The sequence below is a fragment of the Chiloscyllium plagiosum genome, unplaced genomic scaffold (genome assembly GCF_037043375.1).
Source record: "Chiloscyllium plagiosum isolate Xiang-an unplaced genomic scaffold, Cpla_swu_hap1 HiC_scaffold_15, whole genome shotgun sequence".
Lineage (NCBI taxonomy): Eukaryota > Metazoa > Chordata > Chondrichthyes > Orectolobiformes > Hemiscylliidae > Chiloscyllium > Chiloscyllium plagiosum.
The window spans coordinates 25,209,230-25,230,205 of record NW_028270153.1 but is presented as its reverse complement, the minus strand read 5'-3'; the positions used below and the strand labels follow the sequence as shown (position 1 = coordinate 25,230,205).

Genomic DNA, 20,976 nt, shown 5'->3' with positions numbered 1-20,976 from the left:
CTGTGATCAAGTGATTAAAGTTTCAATTTGATAAATATCTGACTCAAGTTTGGGATATAAAGCAAATTAATGCAGAAAGAGATTTGTATTGGGAAATTTAACTTAGTGTATCAATCACAGTTTGTTGTATTTTTAATAATTTAATGTAACTGACTAAGAATGTTAGTAGTATTCATGTCCTGAATTTAGTGGCAAATTGGTTTTAAACAGGGAATCTTGTGGCCTAATTCTATTAACAAATGACAGGATTTTTGAATTGACAAAGAGTAACAAAAACATTACTGATCTCTACTCCAAAGTCTGAGTGTGAATATTCAGTCAGGCTAGAATTTTGTTTTATTATACAGTTCTCATTCTCTAGGACTTCAGTGTTCTGACATAGGAGTGTAATTTATTTTCGACAGAAGTGTTTACTGTTTGGTCAACGGTTGGAATGGGAAAGAGAAATGAAGAGCAACATAGAATAGCCTGTCAGTTTTCTGTTTATGACCATGTCAGGAGTGGTCATTGTGGCTCCCCATTTTAAAATCTTGTTCAGTTGCAATACTTTGTTATTTTTTAACATGTTACATGTCACTTCAATTCAATTTAGTTAATTGGATTAATCATGAAGGAAAACCAATTCTACGGTTTTCTTGAGTGAAAGTGAAGTTTTATTAACTACTGTCCTGAATAAAACAATGGAATGAAATAGTAAGCACAAACAAATACAGGTAATGAGTTTATAAAGAAGAGGGGAGGTGTCTTGTACAGAAAGGAAGGTAAACATAAATGTGGTTACAGCTTTTCAAGTCCATAAAACAATAAGACATAGGAATGGAGGTAAGGCCATTCGACCCATTGAGACCCATTTAATCATGGCTGATGTGCATTTCAACTCCAATTATCCGCACTCTCCCCATAGCCCTTACTTCCTTGCGAGATCAAGAATTTATCAATCTCTGCCTTGGGTTGCAAGAATGATAACTCCCAAGTCCAAATATTTAGTAGATGTTATCCTGTTTATTTAACAATGGTAAAATTTGCAGATCTGTGCTCTGTGAACAGTGATTTATCCAAGTTGCTTGTTCATAGTTCAGGTTTCTGTGATTGAGGGAAGAACAAGCTTCCAGTATCCTTGCTGTTATTAGTCAATGCTGCTTTCTGTCCCTTTTTGCTCATCAAAGATTGTTGTTGATGTACAGTTCTTTCATGGATTTTGGTGTGTGTCTTTATTGCATTTCAATCTGGATAGTTACAGGCAACTTTTCATCTTTCAATAGATGCAGTTATCATGCAAGTGAATAAAACAATTTGTTATCACCTTGATCAATTTCAGTGCTTCTTAATGAACATTGTAAATCCAAGGCAACTGCTTCTGTATATTCCATATGTGATGCCTGAGCTTTTCAGGTGACAATAGCAGCCATTTTGGTTGTGAAGAACCCTTTTCTAACCAATTTTTACTTTGTGAAAGTTTCAGATAATTTTTGTCAAGAGATCAAAGTTTAATTATTAATCATCCTTTTTCACTGCAATCATTAATTGTAGCATGATGGGAGACTATGATCATTTTGTACTGTCATCAATGATATGATGTCAGAGCAAGAAGAAACCTATACCTAAGGGTCTAAGACATAGCCTCTCCTAATCCCTCTACAGCGTAATGTTTAATAAAACATTTTAATACTCACTTATCTAAGTGTGGACTTGATCTTAACACATCTGTTGTTTCATGCCACCTCATGAGACATTTTTAAAAAATTCTTCATTGCCTTTGTTGATGCATGAAGATTAGACACAATTGTGCAAGTGTTGGTGACATCCATGAAACTCCACCTCAGACTCTGTCATCACTTTTGCAGGAGAAAGTGAGAAAGTTAGCAGACATTTTATTTTCTACACTACATCCTTAAAATCTTGGACATCTTGCTGGGCAAGGTAATATAGTCCATGTGTGATTAGTGTGAGTGTTGAAACACAATTGGTGCCTGCCAGTGCTGGGCCACACTACCACGTCATATCTGAATGACATGAGTCGAGTGGGTGTGCAGTTGAGTCACCTGTTCATATGCCAAACAACCTTGTTATGTAGAATAAAACTTTGGATTTCAGAATTATGGATAAAGGATTGTGTACCTGTACTACCATTAGCTTTCCCTTTATCTTTTGCTTTGGGAACCCTCGCCATTTGTTTCATTAAATTCTCCTCCCTCTCTGTCAACAACATAAACCCCGTAGTTTTCCATTGATCTTTAGTTCCAAAGAAATCATTGGACTCAAAGTATAAATTTTGTTTCTCTTCCATAGGTGCTGCCAGACACACTGTCTTTCTCTACCACTTTCTGTTTTTATTTCATATCTCCAGCAACTACAGTATTTTGCTTTTACCAGCATAAGAATAGAATAATACATAATGGTTTGCATACTGCTGATTGGATAAGCTAATTTTTAAAATTGGAGGATAGAACAAAACAAAAGAATTTGGGTCATATGCAGTCATATTCTATGCAGAGTTTCTATGATTCTAATTGAAAGACTGTAGATGCTGTAAATTAGAAACAAAAACAGAAGTTACTGGAAAACCTCATCAGGTCTGGCAGCATCTGTGGTGAGAAATCAGAGTTAACGTTTTGGGGTCCTCAATTCTGAGGAAGCATCTCTGGACCCGAAATGTTAACTGTGATTTCTCACCACTGATGCTACCAGACCTACTGAGCTTTTCCAGCCACTTCTGGTTTTGAATCTGTGATTCTACATGAGGATCAAATGTCATCTTGAGAGTCAGCAACCCAGGAGTGTTTTCCAAGAGCATCTCAGACTTGAAACTAAACCTCCTGGACATGTAAGCGACATAGGAAATAATAAGCAGTTGAGTTGATGGTAGCTCATAATGAACAGCATAACCGTAGCCAGATAACTCTGGAAGCCAATAGAACCAAATGATGGCCTGTGTGTTAGTTATTATTAACTGATTAGCTGCACAATTATCTATGTGAGCAGTAATATCTGTTTTCAATTTTACTTATCCTCCTCATATCTGAGGAAAGATATTCTGACGTCAAAGGTAGTCCAGAGAATGTTAACTAGGTTAATTCTGGATATAGAAGGCTTATCTTTTGTTGCCAAGTTGAGTAGTTTTGGCTTGCACTAATTGTCATTTAGAAGGATGAGAGACCTTTATTGAAACATATGTGATTCTTAGTGGGCTTGACAGAGTTGACATGGAGAGGTATAATCCCAGAGTGAGGGCTCATCCATTTAAGTCAGATGAGAAGGAATCTTTCTGTCAGATAGTGGTGAAGCCAATGAATTCTTTACTGCAGAGGACTTTTGAAACAGGGGTTGTTAAATCTATCTCAGTCTTGAATATTCTTCTAATCAGCAAGGGAATTGAAGGTGATGGGGATAAGGTAGGAAAGTGGAGTTGAGGTTTATCACTGAATATGATCCCTCTGAAAGGTGGAACCGACTTGATGGGCCAAATGGTCTCCTTTTCTTCCTGTGTCCTAAGGTTTTATGGACTGCAACATCAATTGTATCAGCTAAGTACTTGTTTTAGTGTTGTCTTTCCAGTCAGTCCCTTTTGCAATCATCTGTCTATTGTTCAGCAATCCACCCCAGCCTTCAAGTCCATGAATTTTCGCTACATTGTTTTCTCAGTAAGTAAGGGAATAAATAGTCTTAACATTTTGGGGGCTGAAGTAGGTAGAAGTTGTGTTTGACTTACTTTCCTCCTCTGAATATATATTTAACCTTGATTTTTTCATTAAGATGTTGGATGAATGGAATTTAGGTTCTAACCTATTCATCTTCTGATGCTTGTTTGTGTCTGTGAGGACACATTAGATTGATTCCAGAGATGAGGGGTTTGTCTTATGAAGAGAGATTTAGCAGCTTAGGCCCACACCATCTGGAGTTTATAAGAATGAGAGGAGATCTTACTGAGGTATGTAAGAAACAACATCTTTGAAAAACAATGATCATGAGGATGTTAAGTGTCTTGTTCAAGGCATCACCAGAAGTGCAATAAATGTCCAGTAGAGGGAGCTAAGTACTATGAATGTGAAAGAGTAGGTCACTGCAAAAAATATTGCAGATCAGCACCTTCTAAATCACCAGAGGTCCCACAAAAATGTCCTGACAGAGGGAAATCATTTGAATGAGAAAAAGATTTTAAAAAACCCAAAATTACTAAGTGAAGTCAAAGCGGGCCGGCAGAGTTTCATCAGTCTGATGATCTGGCATTTCAAAAGAAATAGTGGGTCTCAACAAAGTCATTAAGGTCTTCAAAATTTCCAGAAATGCCTTGAGAAAGGCTAACAATAGGTGTATTCAACCTGAATAGGGAATGAGGAAAGACACATTTAGTCCTGGTAGACAAATACTCTAGGTGGATTGAAGTTTGAAGACTTCATGCAGTTACAGCAAAGTCAGTGCTGAGAGCACACTGAAATAAGTTTTGCATGGTTTTCCAGAGGAAGTAGTTTCAGGTAAGTGGTTCAATTTGTGAATTAAGGAATTCAAGAAGCTCATGGCGGAGGCAGGTTTATTAATAGACGATAAGTCTTCCATTTCATCCTCAGTCCAATCGAGATGCAGAAAGGATAATCAAGACCATAATATTGCTAGTGTTTAAGATTGTGGATTGGAAATTAGCATGGCATAACTAAAGAACAACATCATTCAACAATGAATAAATATTGGTAAATCAACTCTTGGGAAGAAGCTTTAACTAGAAATACCATTGTTGAAGTGACATTTCAAGACAAATATAATATCTTAGGACCATAAGAAGGGTCAAGGAGAAAGTGACAGAAATGGTATCACTTGATGGAAGGGCCAAAAACCCTTCCTTTGATAGCAGTTCATTAGGTTCTGGACAAGTTTAGACAAACAGAGGCAACAATCCTTAAAGAAACAGAATGTGTGACATCATACATAGCCCATTTACCTGAAGGAAATATTTCTGAAACAAAGGTAGTGGCCTTACTTGAGCCAGGAAACAAGACCACAGGTTGTAGGGGAGACATATCTGTAACACATCAAAGACGGCACAGAATGGTACAGTAGTGCTACGAATGGTGCAGAGGCATCACTCTCATTTGGAAATCAAGGGTAGCGGGTCAGGACGACCAATCAGACTTACAATTTGTTTCTACCTCTGAGATTTAGATTTTCAAAAATGGTGAGGGATAGATAAGGATAATGATGCTAAGTTTAATATTGACAATGTCATTTTTAAAAAAAATACTGGAATTATATAAACTAAACCAAAGGGACACATGAGGATATGTAGTATAATGGAATACGGCTAATATTATTGAAGTTCAACCAGCAGAACAGGCCAAGAAGAGCAAATAATGGAGTGGGATTAAAAACTACACTAGAGAACTATAATGCAAACACTTGTGAATATATATAAAAGTGTAAATAACGAACATTATAGTACTGAAGCAAGAGAGAAAGAGAAAGAGATTGATTAACCCTCGAATAAGGATAAATTCAGAATACTAGAGTCCAAGAAGAATGGCAGCTTTGTAGAAAAAGGAGTAACATTAAGAAGACACCCAATGCCTAGAGAAACCAGAGACAGAGCAATGTGTTCATAAAGCTTACTAAAAACAATAATCCTCTTAAAACATGCTGGCAGCAGTGTTTAAAGCAATCTGCACCTCATAAAGGCAAAACAAACTATGGCTGCAGAAAGCAGAGTCGGGAAGTGAATAGATTTTGAAGAACTTTTTCAAGGGGTCTCAACTTACTAGAGGAGTAAGTTGAGACTCCACAACATACTGTGGAGAAAGGAGAGACATCCATGACTTAAGATATATCCTCAGAAGGCATTGTGAAGAGGCAGTAAAGGAAGTAAATGCCAGGAGTGTATCTTCAAGACCATGGATACAGCACAGGAAGAAGCTAACTGATCTGACACAAGTTGTGAAGTTCAATTCTCAAATGGCATATTACCCCAACTGCATTATGAGACTCATTGCTTCATTTCGCCCCCATCATCTACATATCAACAATTTTTATCAATCAATTGATATGGTCTGTCTCACCCTTACATAATTGGCACAGCTGCAAAGCTAACATCTACAACTCATGACAACTATTCAACCATGACAGCAGCCACATCACCCCAAGAATGTTACAGAGAACCTATAGTCACACTTCACTCTTTTTGGCTGGATGTTGGAGTGTGTACAGGAAGAATCAGCAAAGGACTGGAAGGCAAGTGTTCTTGTATGCTTTAACACCATGGAGGAGTTGGTGCTTTAACATCACGGAGGAGTTGGTGCTTTAACACCACGGAGGAGTTGGTGCCAGTCATTTTCATTGGCTGTATCGAAGGGATAAACGATAACGGTCTGTAATCTTGAAAACATCCAAACTCTGCTGTGTCCTAGCTCACACCAAGCACATCCATCCATCATTTTTGAGAGCCAATGTAGATCGCCAAGCAGTGACATCATTGGGCTAGTAATCCAGAACCCCAGGCTAATGTACCGCTGACATGGGTTCAATCCTATCATTGTGAAATTGGAATTCAATAAAAATCTGGAATTAAAACCTTGCTGAATTGTGACCATGTCACCATTGTTGGATGTTGTAAAAATTTGTGTCCCTCAGTGAAGAGTATGTGCCATCCTTACATGGTCTAGCTTACATGTGAAACAGATGCACAGCATTGTGGTTGATTCTTAAGTGCCCTCTGAGCTATTAGGGATGGACAATATTTGCTGGCCTAGCCAACAACATCCACCTTCATTGAATGAATTTTTTAAAAAGTACAATTTTGAAATGCCTCATTTTTAAAACTTGTCTTTAGTTTCCAAATTGCCCCACAGCCTCACTCACTGTAATCTCCTCAAACCCCATGATTTTCCAGGCTATCCACTTTCCTCTCATTCTTGGCCATTGAATATTCCCAACTTTATTTGCTGTATTATTTAAGCTGATAAAGCCTGAAAGTCTAGAATGACCTCTCACTTCATCTCTAACTAAGGCACTCACTGAAACTACTCCTTTGATTAACCTCTTCGTCTGCCCGATTATCTCCTTATAGGGTGACATGACGTTTAAAAGTTTGTTTAATAAAACTTCTGTGAAATGTTTCAGATGCTTTAATACATTAATGGCACTATGAGCTGTTAACTGCTACATACCTAATCCTCTTCCTTGCTTCCCACTTTTTCCACACCTTCTCTTCTGACTCATAAGCTACCAATAAACACATAAGCATGTGCTTTCTTCTCTCCCTTCACCATAACCCAATCCTGTCTCTTCTTCATTATAAAATCACAGAAACTGGAAATTCCAGTCAGGGGAAGTTAGGAAGACAGGTAGTGATAATGAGACATTATTACTTGATCTTGTACTTGGAGCCACCTCAGAGACAGAGGTGCTATACACTTTAGGATGGTATGACAACACAGTCATTAAGTGATTGAAATTTTTTCCAGTGATGAATGTGATCAAGTTTAGATGAAGACCATGTGGGAAAGTGTGTACACAAAGGCTCTCTGCACCATTTTCTCAGTCATGTTCAATTCCCATAGGAATGCCAACCTGTGTCTGGCTGCTCCTTGGATGCTGCCTGAACTGCTGTGCTCTTCCAGCACCACTAATCCAGAATCTGGAAGCATATGTTAAAAGACAGCCAAAATACTGCAAGACCAACTTGAGTAGACTGCTTTCTGTAGAGTACTAACATGAGTCTGTGACAAAGAACTGATGGAGGTCGTGGGGTGCTTCACATCTTTTAACATTGAGCTCAGCTGTATAGGTTTATGAGAGGGTGTAGGCTGAAGCATTAATTACGAAATGACAGCAGTGACTTTACAACAGTGTTATATACTGACACTGCGCTGCAAGGGTTTTGACATGCATGCCCCGCAAAGATAGTACACAGTTCACTTTCTATTAGAAATATGTGCACACACATTGGACCCCATTTTTGTAATGTTACGTGCTTCAGTTTATCCCCTCATTGAGTCTGTTGATGATAAGTGCCAGGTTTAGCAACTTAATGTTGGGAGCTGGCAATAAGAATCAAAATTAAAATGAAAATGATACCAGAATGAAAACAGCTTTTAAAAAATGATGGGCATATGTGTCTGTTTCAACGGTTTGACTAACTGAACTAAACAATTGTAAAAATTCTAACTTAGATTTCTTTATTACATTTTCAAGTAGTTTACAGCAAAGGAAGCATTTAAGACTGATGCTGTCTGAGAAAATAACATGAAACAGCTCCTTTTTATTATAATATTATTTAATTATCACAGGGACACTATTTAACTGGTGTGCACACATGGCCTTTATTCATGTAATGCCAAGCATTAGCTAAGCTCTAGGTCAAAGAATGGAAAGGGCCATTTTATCGCCAACATTTTACTAGCATTATTATTTCAATTCAGTCAGCCCAATGTCTAATTACTGTAAGAATGCCCTTTAATGCTTTTTTTGTCTGCTATTTTACCTGGGTGCTTATTTCCCTTTTGAATAAAGATATTCAATTTTTTAAAAATTCTGAATAAAGAACTGACCTGACTTACCTTACAATATTATTGTGAGTTTAGCACATCTCTCCAGTTTAGTACTTTATTACAACCACCATGAGTCTATGACAAAGGTGCAATTGCAGCAGCAGTGAAAAATATTCTCGCATTTAACTTGCATATGCATTATAGTCTCCTTAAATAGCACTGATGGAGATTGTGAGGTGCTTCACATCTTTTAACATTGAGCTCAGCTGTATAAGTTTATGATAGGGTGTAAGTTGAAGCATTATTACAGGATAAGAAGCTGGTTTCCTATCACCAAGTCACCCTTTATGTACGCATGTCAGTCCTTGACTAAAGTACTGCTTTATATACAGTCAGGCACCAGAGTAGCAGTATTCCTGACACTCTACCTTTTTTATGTCAGCCAGGGCTCCCTGATTGGACCAGGTTAACAGCCACAAATAGGGAACCCATATTCCATAAGGTCAAGCTGGCTGATCTCATTACAATCACGACATCTCAATAACTATTCCTTCAACATTCCCTCGAAATTATAGCTACCTTGGATTCTCTAATCATTATAACTCTATCTTTATATCTTGATCCTCTTTCAATCTCTCAAATACAAACACATTCTTTTGGGGTTACGTTGCCGAGGATTGGAACATGATATTGTAAGTGAGGTCTAAGGAAAGCAAGATAAAGCCCCAATATAAACTCAACAAACTGGAGTGATTTTAACCCTGCTGGGTTGGCAGACATTGGGTGGGTGGGCAGTTATAATGAGCTGAAAGACTGATTTACCTGCTGTTTACTCTCTTCCTGCAGCCTTTGATTTTTCTGGTGGAAACCAACAATTGTTTTATAAATACAAACTGGGCCCTAAAATGCTACTTTTAAATTTGTCACTTAAATAGGGAAATCATTGTGAAATTCTTGGAAAGATAGGACGGCATTAGAATATTCCTTTTCATTTTTTAAAACCTTTCATTTTGGGCTCCTTCTGTTTGTGCAAGGAAAACTAAAGTCCTTTTATCTCAGCCTTCCCTTTCTTCCTGATGATAATATCCTCCTAAAATTTCCTCCCTTCAACTTGCCCTTCATTTGGTGGAAAAGCAGAAAGTGCTAGGGTAACTAAGCAGGTCTGGCAGCACGTGTGGAGAAAGTAACAGAGTTAATGTTTCAAGTGTGATATGAATCTTCCTAACATTGTGGACGATGAGTGTCATACTATTTCGGGATATACGTAAATTCAGGACTTTGTATTTGCACTCAGTTAGTGTGAAAGAGAATGACAAGGGTTGGTTGTATCAAAACCATGACATGCATTATAGAGCATTCTGTGTTTAGTTGTAAATTGTTCTTAGAAATCCGAGTTAATCTAAGGTATCAAATAAAACATTTTGCAAACAATTTTATTTCATTTATCTCAAGAAGATTGAATACTTAGTCAAACATGCTATATTCTATAATGGCCCTGATATCATAATATACACTTTCAGAGGATGTAGCAGAGTTTATGGTTAGTAATTAAAATTGGTAATTAAAATAAAAATGTCGAATCACTCTTGTTTTCAAAAATAATTCCTTCATATTGGAATGCTGATTGTGAGTGAACAGTTCAAATGGAGTAGAGAGGAAGACACCAATAACCCAAGGCCTCGGTAAATATTATGTATGGGTAACACCTTAACAAAAAGCTAAGGGGTCCATTCTGAATCAATCCATTGTAAAGTGCATAAGTACGGAATATGGGGCCACTACAAGTGTATTAGAGCCTTTATTATGACACATAATACTTACAGAAAGTACAATGTTCCATATAAAATATAAGTACCAAAAGTTGTCATAGGTATTGTTAGTATCATGTAACTGCTTTTTGTTGTAAAAGATTTGTTCAGAACTCTTTTCACTTCATTGCTTTTCAGGAATTTCCATTACTGTTCTTCATGATGAGTAATCAATTATCAACACAATTTATATGGAAGGTCAACAGTATGCTTACATATTTTAAATTGTTCTCATCCTATTAGAATAGCTACATTTTCCAACATACATACAACGTGATATCAGCCTTTGCTAACTTAAAAGTTCATACAAAACATTTGGAAAACAAAATTGCTACTTAAAGTAAATGGATTGCTGTGTGGTGAACGGTGTGTGCGATAAATGAAATGTGGTGAGATTAAAAGCAGCTACAAGATGTAATTTTAATCGTCCTTGTCCTTGGCACCATGCTTCAGAATGCGGGTGAATTCCACATAGTTGAAATTGCTTTTCTTGTCAATTGGTGCTTCTCGGAAAAGTTCATCGACTTCCTCATCTGTGAACCTGTCTCCCATTGTGGTCAGCAGCTCACGCAAGTGGTCTTCATGGATGAAACCTAAGGAGATTGAAATTGTTTACAGACTGTAGTCTTATTATTTGTTCAACCTTTGAGTATCATATTCTATTTAAATTTAGAAAAATATCTTGTTTACTTCAGTTTGCAAAACCTGAACTCAATTCACTAAATGTGGGACTATTGGTAAGATAACTGGAGTAAAATGCCAAAGACCCAGGTTAGTGAGTTGAGGACATAGGTTCAAATTTCACCACAGTGTAGTGGGATTTAAATTCAGTTAATTAAATCTGGAATCAAAAGCTGGTCTCTAGAATTTAGGCCATGAAAGTAACAGCAATTGTCATAATACCCTATCTAGCTCACAAATGTCCAATAACAAAGGAAATCTACCATTCCTACTTGATCTAGCCAACATGTAACTCCAGACAGTACAGTATTGTTAACTCTTAACTGTCCTCTGAAATGGCCTAGTAAGCCTTGATTTTCAACAGTATTTAGGCGCGGGCAAAGAATGTTGATCCTGCCAGCTCCACTCACATTCAATCAAATAATTTTTAAAAACCCTCCACGTTAAAAGAGTGTTGAGTAACAAAACATTACATTTGAGATAACACAGGTGCATATTAATCTTGAGTTTGACAAATGTGAGACTTGGGAAAAATCTGTGCTAAATTTAGAAAAGGGTAACTGTATTGGAATTAAGGCAAAGTTGTCAGGACAAGACTGGGAAAGGAGTTTAGTGCAAAAGACAGTTGAGGAACAATGGCAGACATGTAAGAAAATAATTAATGATGCACAACAAATATATATTGCAGTGAAGAAGGACAGATGAGAAAGATGAACAGATAAACTGATTATGGTTAACGACAGAATTTAAGGAGAGTATCAAACTGAAAGAAAAAATATATAATGTGGCAAAGACTACTGGTAAAACAGAGGACTGGGAAAGTTTTAAAAGCTATCAAAACAAGACCAAAAGCTAACAGATGGAGAAAATAAACAGAGAGCAAACTGGCAGGTAGTATAAAAACTGAAAATAAAAGCTTCTTTAAATATATAAAAAGCAAGAGACGCGTCAAATAATGAGGAACAAGGGAAATGGCAGAGGAGTTGAATTAATACTTTACATCAGTCTTCAATATAGTAGACACTAATAGTCATCTAAAAATTCTAAATAATCAAGAAACTAAATTAGGCGAAGGAGGAAATAAACACAATAACTATCATTAGAGAAAATGTTCTAGGGAAACAAATGAGACTAAAAGACAATTAGTAATTCTAGAGATACATCTTCAAGAATGCTTAGACTGTGGAAAGTCTGAGAGGATTGGAAACCTGCCAGTTTAACACAAACAGGGAGAGGAGCAAAAACAATCAGATCAGTTTGACAGTTAGGCTTAACATCTGTCATTGGGAAGATGTTAAGAGTCTGTTCAAAAGTATGTAATGGCAGACCATTTAGAAATACGTAATATAATCAAGCAGAGTTAGACTAGTTTTCTGAAGGGGAAATCATGCATGAGTTATAAACAACCAAAATACATAAAGTTTAACCAGTAGATGTAATATATTTGGTTTTTCAAAAAAGTGTAGAGTAAGGTACTAAACAAAAGGCTACTTAATATTAGGTTATTCACTTTGGCATGAAGAATAGAAGAACTGAATATTTTTAAATGGAGAAAACTGCAGCACAGAGGAATTTGGGGGTCGATGTGCATGAACTACAAAAAGCTGGCATCCAACTTCAGCAGGCGATAGAGTCATACAGCACGGAAACAGACATCCGCTCCAATTCATCTGCGCCAACCAGACATCTCAATCTGACCTAGTCCCATTTGCCAGTACTTGGCCAATATCCCTGTAAACCCTTTCTATTCATGTACTCATCCAGATGCCTTTTAAACATCATAATTGTTTTAACCTCCACCACTTCCTCTGTTAGCTTGTTCCATGCATGCACTACCCTCTGCATGAACAAATTACCCTTCAGGTTCTTTTTACATTTTTATCCTCTCACCTTAAACCTATGCCCTCTAGTTTTGGAATCCCCCACCATTGGAAAAACTTTTGGATATTTATTTTATCCATGCTCATCATGATTTTATAAACCTCTATAAGGTCACTGCTCAGCGGTGAATGAAATGTTGGCCTTTATTTTAAATGGAACAGGGTATAAAATTAGGGAGTTTGCTAAAATGGTACAAGGCACAAGTTAGATCACAGTTGGGATACTGTGAACAGTATCAGTCCCCTTATCCAAGAAAGGACATACTAGTATTGGAGACTATCCAGAGAAGGGTCATTAGGTTGATTCTCGTTAATGAAAAGAAGTTGAGTAGGTTGGGCTTGAATTCATTGGAGTTTAGAAGGATGAGAGGTGACCTTATTGAAACATAAGATTCTTAGGCAGCTTGACAAGGTAGAAGTGGAGAGGTTATTCCTCCTTGTGAAAAAGTCTAGATGTAATATATTTGGATTTTCAAAAGGGCATAATTTCAGAGTAAGGGGTTGCCCATTTAAGCCAGAGGAATGGAAGAGTTTATTTTCTCTGACCGCAGTCAAACTGTAGAATTATTTACTGCAAACAGCTGTAGAGGCTGGATTGTTAAGTATATTCAAATCTAAGACAGACAGATCTTTAATGAATAAGGGAATCAAGCATTATGAAGATAAAACAGGAGAGTGGAAGTAGAGGATTATCAGATTAGCCATGATCTCATTGATTGGTAGAGCAGACGTTTTGGGCTGAATGACATTTTATAAATTTATGGTTCAGGCCACATAATCAAGTAAAATTAGATTTTGCCAAGGTCTTACTTCTGGATCATAGATGACAGACTTTACTTGCTCTTCACTACTAGAGAGAGAGGAGGAGATCTATAAAACTCTCCAAAATGTAATCATGACAAGATTTGATTCCCCCCTTCTGGTGGCCAATTCTCTTAGTTTTAGATATCTCCTCAAGGAGTTCGTGCTTCTCTACAGTTTTGCAGGTACATTGTTTAGATGTATTATTCTTGTGTGATCCTTTATAGTCGGTAAAAACAATGACTGCAGATGCTGGAAACCAGATTCTGGATCAGTGGTGCTGGAAGAAGGGCTTTTGCCCGAAACGTCAATTTTGCTGCTCGTCGGATGCTGCCTGAATTGCTGATCCTTTATAGTGTCAACACTACAGGCTTACCAACTGTGAAGGGTATTATGTTAGGTGGCCCTGTCCTCTTATCATTACCTACTCTTATCAGTCCAATTTAACCAAATGATACCACACAATAACACCATCAGGCAATTTCTTTATTTTCTTAATTTGGGATCTAGAGCCTGAATGGAGTTTACTCACTGACCTGACCTTCACGAGAATGGCAGTCAACTCAAAGCTGAACTTGGAACCACAGACCTACATGACTATTGACTATAGTCTATATAGTTCTATATTACTCAATTGTTGACTTCATAAAATTACTGAACTGCAGGGATAGCAAGCAAATCAACAATTTATGTGGGCAAATATATTCTTTTTAATAATAAATGGAAATATGCCCTATTGTGGATACTACTTTTGGCTATCTACGATGTAAAATTTAGTCACAACATAGTGCAAGCAAAGTTCTTTTTGTATTGCAACAGTAGAAGTATCTATTTAACCGTGCTTAGGGATGATCTATGTTGTGATAGGCATTGTATAAATGCAAGGTTATTAATTTTCTATTGTATGAAAACAACTTTTATGTTAAAAATCCTTTCTTGTATGAGATGAGCAGCTTGTATTTCTCAGGTGCATTAATGCAGTCCTTCTTGCAACTTTGATGATGTGACCATATTTTTGAACTATATGAATACACTGATCTTCTGCTTATTATTCCCTCTGTCTGTCATTCATAGCAGTGTTTTCTTTCAACTGAATGTTACCTCAACAGGTAATACAAAGCAACAGCAGAACGGGGTGATGCATACTTAATGTCTCGACGAAGAAAAGGCTGCATGGGGGTGGTTAGCTCAGTTGGCTAGACAGTCAGTTTACAGAGTGTAGAGTGACACCAGTGGCTCAGTGGTTAGCACTGCTACCTCACAGCGCCAGGGACCCGGGTTCGATTCCCACCTCGGGAGACTGTCTGTGTGGAGTTTGCACATTCTCCCCGTGTCTGCGTGGGTTTCCTCCCACAATCCAAAGATATGTAGGTTAGGTGTATTGGCTTTGCTAAATTGCCCATAGTCAGGGGCAAATATAGTGTAGGGGTCTGGGTGGGATACTCTTCAGAGGGTCAGTGTGGACTTGTTGGGCTGAAGGGCCTGTTTCCATACTGTAGGGAATCTAATCTAATCTAATTTAAACAGCATGGGTTCAATTTCTGCACTGGCTGAGGTTACCATGAAAGACTTTACTTCTCAACCCCTCTCATAAGCTGTGATACAGTGACCCTCAGGTTGAACCACCATCAGTGTGTGTGTCTCTCTCATGAGAGAGAAATGATATGTCTGATAACATAGAACATAGAACAATACAGCGCAGAACAGGCCCTTCAGCCCACGATGTTGTGCCGAACATTTGTCCTAGCTTAAGCACCCATCCATGTACCTATCCAATTGCCGCTTAAATGTCACCAAAGATTCTGACTCTGCCACTCCCACAGGCAGCGCATTCCATGCCCCCACCACTCTCTGGGTAAAGAACCTACCCCTGACATCTCCCCTATACCTTCCACCCTTCACCTTAAATTTATGTCCCCTTGTAACACTCTGTTGTACCCGGGGAAAAAGTTTCTGACTGTCTATTCTATCTATTCCTCTGATCATCTTATACACCTCTACCAAGTCACCCCTCATCCTTCGCCTTTCCAATGAGAAAAGGCCTAGCACTCTCAACCTATCCTCGTACGACCTATTCTCCATTCCAGGCAACATCCTGGTAAATCTTCTCTGCACCCTCTCCAAAGCTTCCACATCTTTCCTGAAGTGAGGCGACCAGAACTGCACACAGTACTCCAAATGTGGCCTAACCAAAGTCCTGTACAGTTGCAACATCACTTCACGACTCTTGAATTCAATCCCTCTGCTAATGAACGCTAATATACCATAGGCCTTCTTACAAGCTCTATCCACCTGAGTGGCAACTTTCAAAGACCTATGAACATAGACCCCAAGATCCCTCTGTTCCTCCACCTCAATAAGAACCTTACCGTTAACCCTGTATTCCGCATTCTAATTTGTCTTTCCAAAATGGACAACCTCACACTTGGCAGGGTTGAACTCCATCTGCCACTCCTCAGCCCAGCTCTGCATCATATCCAAGTCCCTTTGCAGCCGACAAGAGCCCTCCTCACTATCCACAACTCCACCAATCTTCGTATCATCTCCAAATTTACTGACCCACCCTTCGACTCCCTCATCCAAGTCATTAATAAAAATTACGAACAGCAGAGGACCCAGAACTGATCCCTGCGGAACTCCACTTGTAACTGGGCTCCAGGCTGAATATTTACCATCTACCACCACTCTCTGACTTCGACCGGTTAGCCAGTTTTCTATCCACTTGGCCAAATTTCCCTCTATCCCATGCCTCCTGACTTTCCGCATAAGCCTACCATGGGGAACCTTATCAAATGCCTTACTAAAATCCATGTATACTACATCCACTGCTCTACCCTCATCCACATGCTTGGTCACCTCCTCAAAGAATTCAATCAGACTTGTAAGGCAAGACCGACCCTTCACAAATCCGTGCTGGCTGTCCCTAATCAAGCAGTGCCTTTCCAGATACTCATAAATCCTATCCCTCAGTACCCTTTCCATTACTTTACCTACCACCGAAGTAAGACTAACTGGCCTGTAATTCCCGGGGTTATCCCTATTCCCTTTTTTGAACAGGGGCACAACATTCGCCACTCTCCAGTCCCCTGGTACCACCCCCGTTGACAGTGAAGATGAAAAGATCATTGCCAACGGTACTGCAATTTCCTCTCTTGTTTCCCACATAATCCTAGGATATATCCCATCAGGCCCGGGGGACTTGTCTATCCTCAAGTTGTTCAAAATGTCCAACACATCTTCCTTCCTAACATGTTTCTCCTCAAGCTTACCAGTCCGTTTCACACTCTCCTCTTCAACAATACGGTTCCTCTCATTCGTAAATACTGAAGAAAAGTACTCATTCAAGACCTCTCCTATCTCTTCCGACTCAATACACAGTCTCCCACTACTGTCCTTGATTGGACCTACCCTTGTTCTCGTCATTCTCATGTTTAAGACTTTCATAACTTTAGAAGTAGATTACACTTACGTTACTGTGCTTTAGTATTTGGAGTCATAGTTAGGAAGCTTAATCTATTGACACACCACTGACATTTTATAATACTTAAACCATTACATTTTTTGAATTGAAAAGTTCAGAATGATTTGAACAGTAGCAATGCTTTCACAAAATAGAATTGTTTTAAACATGTGTACTCAATGAATTATTCTCAATTATTTTTGTGCAGAGGATATCCAAAGAAACCTATTGAAGTATTACATTAAACTTTCACAAGATGATATATACTACTCAACATATCGCTATGATTGGGGAAAATTTGATGTTGATAAATAATTAATCTTGCAATAGGTTAAATGCAGAGAAAAATGGAAACTTGATTTCGATAGAAATTGGTAATTTGAGGGATTTGTTCAATTCTCCTTACATCTCTCATATAGTCCAGGGAGCCCAGTTCCTAGATTTTTCATTCTGATGAAAGGTTTTAGAAGCAAGGTAAGAAGTAGTGTATTAATAATTTCAACTTTTGTGAATTGTTCTGTGAAGTGCATGTAATTTGTGAATTCAGGTTCATGGTTCACAAGCTTTACACATATAACTAGATCACAAAATGATATCAAGTTAAATTATTGTTCAGTGAAATTGAATTAAAATTGCAACGGGTTCTCAGGGATTCAAGTTTCCATTGTGCATCTTTACAAATAAGTAACTTGATTGCCAGTTCAAGGGCAAAGTAAGTCTAGTCTGGTATTCTTTCAAAACACCTCAGACAGGAATTATAGACATATTTAATCAACCTTTTCAGAGATGTTATTACACATGTCTGGATCAGGCTGGACTTGAAACCAGGCCTCTTGGCTCAGGTATAGAGACACTACAACTGCACCACAAGAGCCCTCAATAAGGAATTGTATTGGTAACAGAATAAATGGGGAGGTTGAAATTGTCTAAGAGATCTAAACACTGAATTTAATGGCTGGGTTTCATTATAATTTCTCCTTCTGTTTCACCTGTCAGGCAGTTAAATTGACACCTGGCCAGTAAATGGACTCATTGTTGGGAACAGTCACCGGGAATTGAAAAAGGGGCATACATTTCAATTGGATTGGCATATAGGTCAAAATGAATAATGGAGGAAGGAGGTTGACAAATGGGATCATGGTAGGAAGAGGTTGGAACATGGAGCTGTTACTTCTCTAAGCCCCTCAAGGAGTGCTGGACTATGCACTATATCACTGTTGGGTTTCTCAATTTGTAAGAAACCCATGCAGCTGAAGTGAATTATAAATTGAACCCTCAAATGCATGCCAATTCAAGCGCACTGCCTTTTTAGGCAGAACACCAGGACCGCCCAAATACTATTAGAAAAAATGACATGTTGGGCAGGGGCATCCTGTATTTACTTCTTTAACTGTACCATTTATCCTCTTTTGTTCTATATAGTGTTTAACATTAAGCATTAGGTGGAGCTTTGCAGCATTTAGTCATCTTTGTATCATACATAGCCTTTCAATTAGATCCACCTGTTTTTTTCCACACGAGGTAGCAGAACTCAGGGATATAACTAATAAGAATATTCTCAAAGTAGGAAGAATAACAAGCAGCTTTTAAATAATGACCATTGTTCCTAGGCCTCCTGGTTATTATGATCCTTGTGGTTCTGTAGGAGCCAAGCAATTTCTTCTTCTGTCAGCTAAGTATGAGAAGTGGGAAATTTAGCACACGTCATAATATAGGATGAGTAAGATATTTTACAGCTGAACTGACTTAAAATACAACCTGAACATGTAATCAAATTATATGCAATCTGCTGTCAGCCCAGTGATGCTTACTAATCCAAATCTGTTTGAACTGTAGGCAGCTCTCAGCTTTTCTCTCTCTAGGATAGATTCCAGAGATTACTGTCTCTTATTAAAAAGCTGTTTACCTGTTCCTTCTTCATCAAAGCAAGCGAAAGCATTTCGAATGACATCTTCAGGATCAGTGCCATTTAGTTTCTCACCAAACATGGTCAGGAACATGGTGAAGTTAATGGGACCAGGAGCTTCATTCATCATTCCTTCTAGGTACTCATCAGTAGGGTTCTTTCCTGGGCAGAGAGGTTCAAAGTTGAAAGTGAGTTAGCTGTGTTGTTTCATAGACGTTAGTGTACAGTTGAGAGTAGCTGACTATGGAGTGACTGCGTTATTCTGAAGAAGTTGTGCAGAACATGTGGAAAATATGCAGCTTAATGTAACAAAATAAGCTGTATTTAAAATAAGCATCTTCTTCAGCAACATTTTTATTATGTAAATGTATTTTACTAGGTTTCCCTGAATGGTTGTGAATGACACCATAATTAACACGAGCTTTTGACAATTATTAGTTTTATTTCACTGAACTGTTAATTTATGCCAGACAAACAACACAAACATAGAGTCATTGAGACATACAGCATGGAAACAGACCCTTCATTCCAACTTGTCCATGCCTACCAGATATCCTAACCTAATTTAGTCTCATTTTCCAGCACTTGGCCCTCTAAACCCTTCCTATTCATTTACCCATCCGTATGTCTTTTTAATGTTGTAATTTTACCGGCCCCACCACATCCTCTGGCAGCGCATTCCATAATGCACCACCCTCTGCGTGAAAAGTTGCCCTTAGGTCCCTTTTATACCTTTCCCCTCTCGCTCTAAACCTATGCCCTCTAGTTCTGGACTTCCCCACCCCAGGGAAAAGACCTTGTCTATTTACCCTATCCATGCCCCTCAAGATTTTATAAACCTCTGTAAGGCCACCCCTCAGTCTCCAACATTCCAGGGAAAACAGCCTCAGTTTGTTCAGCCTTTCTCTGCAGCTCAAATCCTCTAACCCTGGCAAAATCCTTCTAAATCTTTTCTGAACCTTTTCAAGTTTCCAATAGGAGGGAAACCAGAATATCTTTGTATTCACTTTTATGATGTGGAGGTAGCTGTCTGGGCCAGCATTTATTGACTATCCCATGTTGCCTTTGTATAATAATTGGAACCAGGTGGATCTTACTGACTACAAGATCCTTAATTGGTATTTATAACCTGGGTCAATCATGGAGCCCAGGCTGACTGATATAAACAGGGGATTCAGATTCTCCTCACTCCAGGGACTGACTTGAAGCTGGCTGACCACAGCCAATATATTGTGCACATGTAAATAAAGGGTGACTTGGTGACGTGATATCAGCCTCTGTGAGTTATTTTGCTTTGGAAAGGGGATGGTGAGTTGCTTTCTTGAACTACTGCAGCCCATTTCATGTAGTTAGACCCATAATGCTATTAGTGAAGGATTTCCTGAATTTTGATGCGGTAACACTGAAGGAATGGCAATATATTTCCAAGTCAGGATGATGAGTTGCTTAAAGGGAAACTTTTAGGGGCGATGTTTCCAACTGTCTGCTGCCCTTCACCTTCTAGGTGATAGCGTTCATAGGTGTGGAAGGTACTGTCTAAGAAGCATTTCTGAAGGTGAATTTCTATAGTGCAGCTTATAGATAGTACACAATGCTGTGACCGAGTGTTGGTGCTGCGGAAAGTGGATGTTTATGAATGTGGTGTCAATCAATTGGGCTGCTTTGTGCTGGATGATGTTAAGCTTCGTGAGTATTGTTAGAGCTGCACCCATCCAGGCAAGTGGGAAATATTCCATCATGCTCCTGACCTGTGCCTTATAGATGGTTTTTGGCTTTGGGAGTCTGGAGGTGAATTACTCTCTGCAAGACTCCTAGCCTCTAATCTGTTCTTATTGCCTCAGTATTGAAACAACTAATTTGGTTCTGTTTCTGATCAATGGTAACCCACAGGATGTTGATAGTGGGCAATTCAAAAATCATGATGCCATTGAATGTCAAGAGGTGCTGGTAATTGCCACTTGTCAGCCAA

At 38.5% G+C, this 20,976-nt stretch overlaps 2 protein-coding genes across 3 annotated transcripts in view; one reads left to right on the top strand and one right to left on the bottom strand.

Annotated features, from left to right (window-relative positions):
• The window catches only part of LOC122559963 (phosphatidate phosphatase LPIN2-like), a 235,190-nt gene that overhangs the window by 84,475 nt on the left and 129,739 nt on the right, over window positions 1–20,976 (top strand). The window lies entirely within an intron of this gene.
• The window catches only part of LOC122560196 (myosin regulatory light polypeptide 9), a 50,805-nt gene continuing 40,082 nt past the window's right edge, over window positions 10,254–20,976 (bottom strand). For both annotated transcript variants that reach the window (XM_043710596.2, XM_043710595.2), the window contains exons 3-4: window positions 19,008–19,169; window positions 10,254–10,872 (exon numbers count right to left, since the gene is read on the bottom strand). In XM_043710596.2, coding sequence (XP_043566531.1) covers window positions 10,700–10,872; window positions 19,008–19,169 — 335 coding nt within the window. In that variant the 3' untranslated portion in view covers window positions 10,254–10,699. The remainder of the gene's footprint in view (window positions 10,873–19,007; window positions 19,170–20,976) is intronic.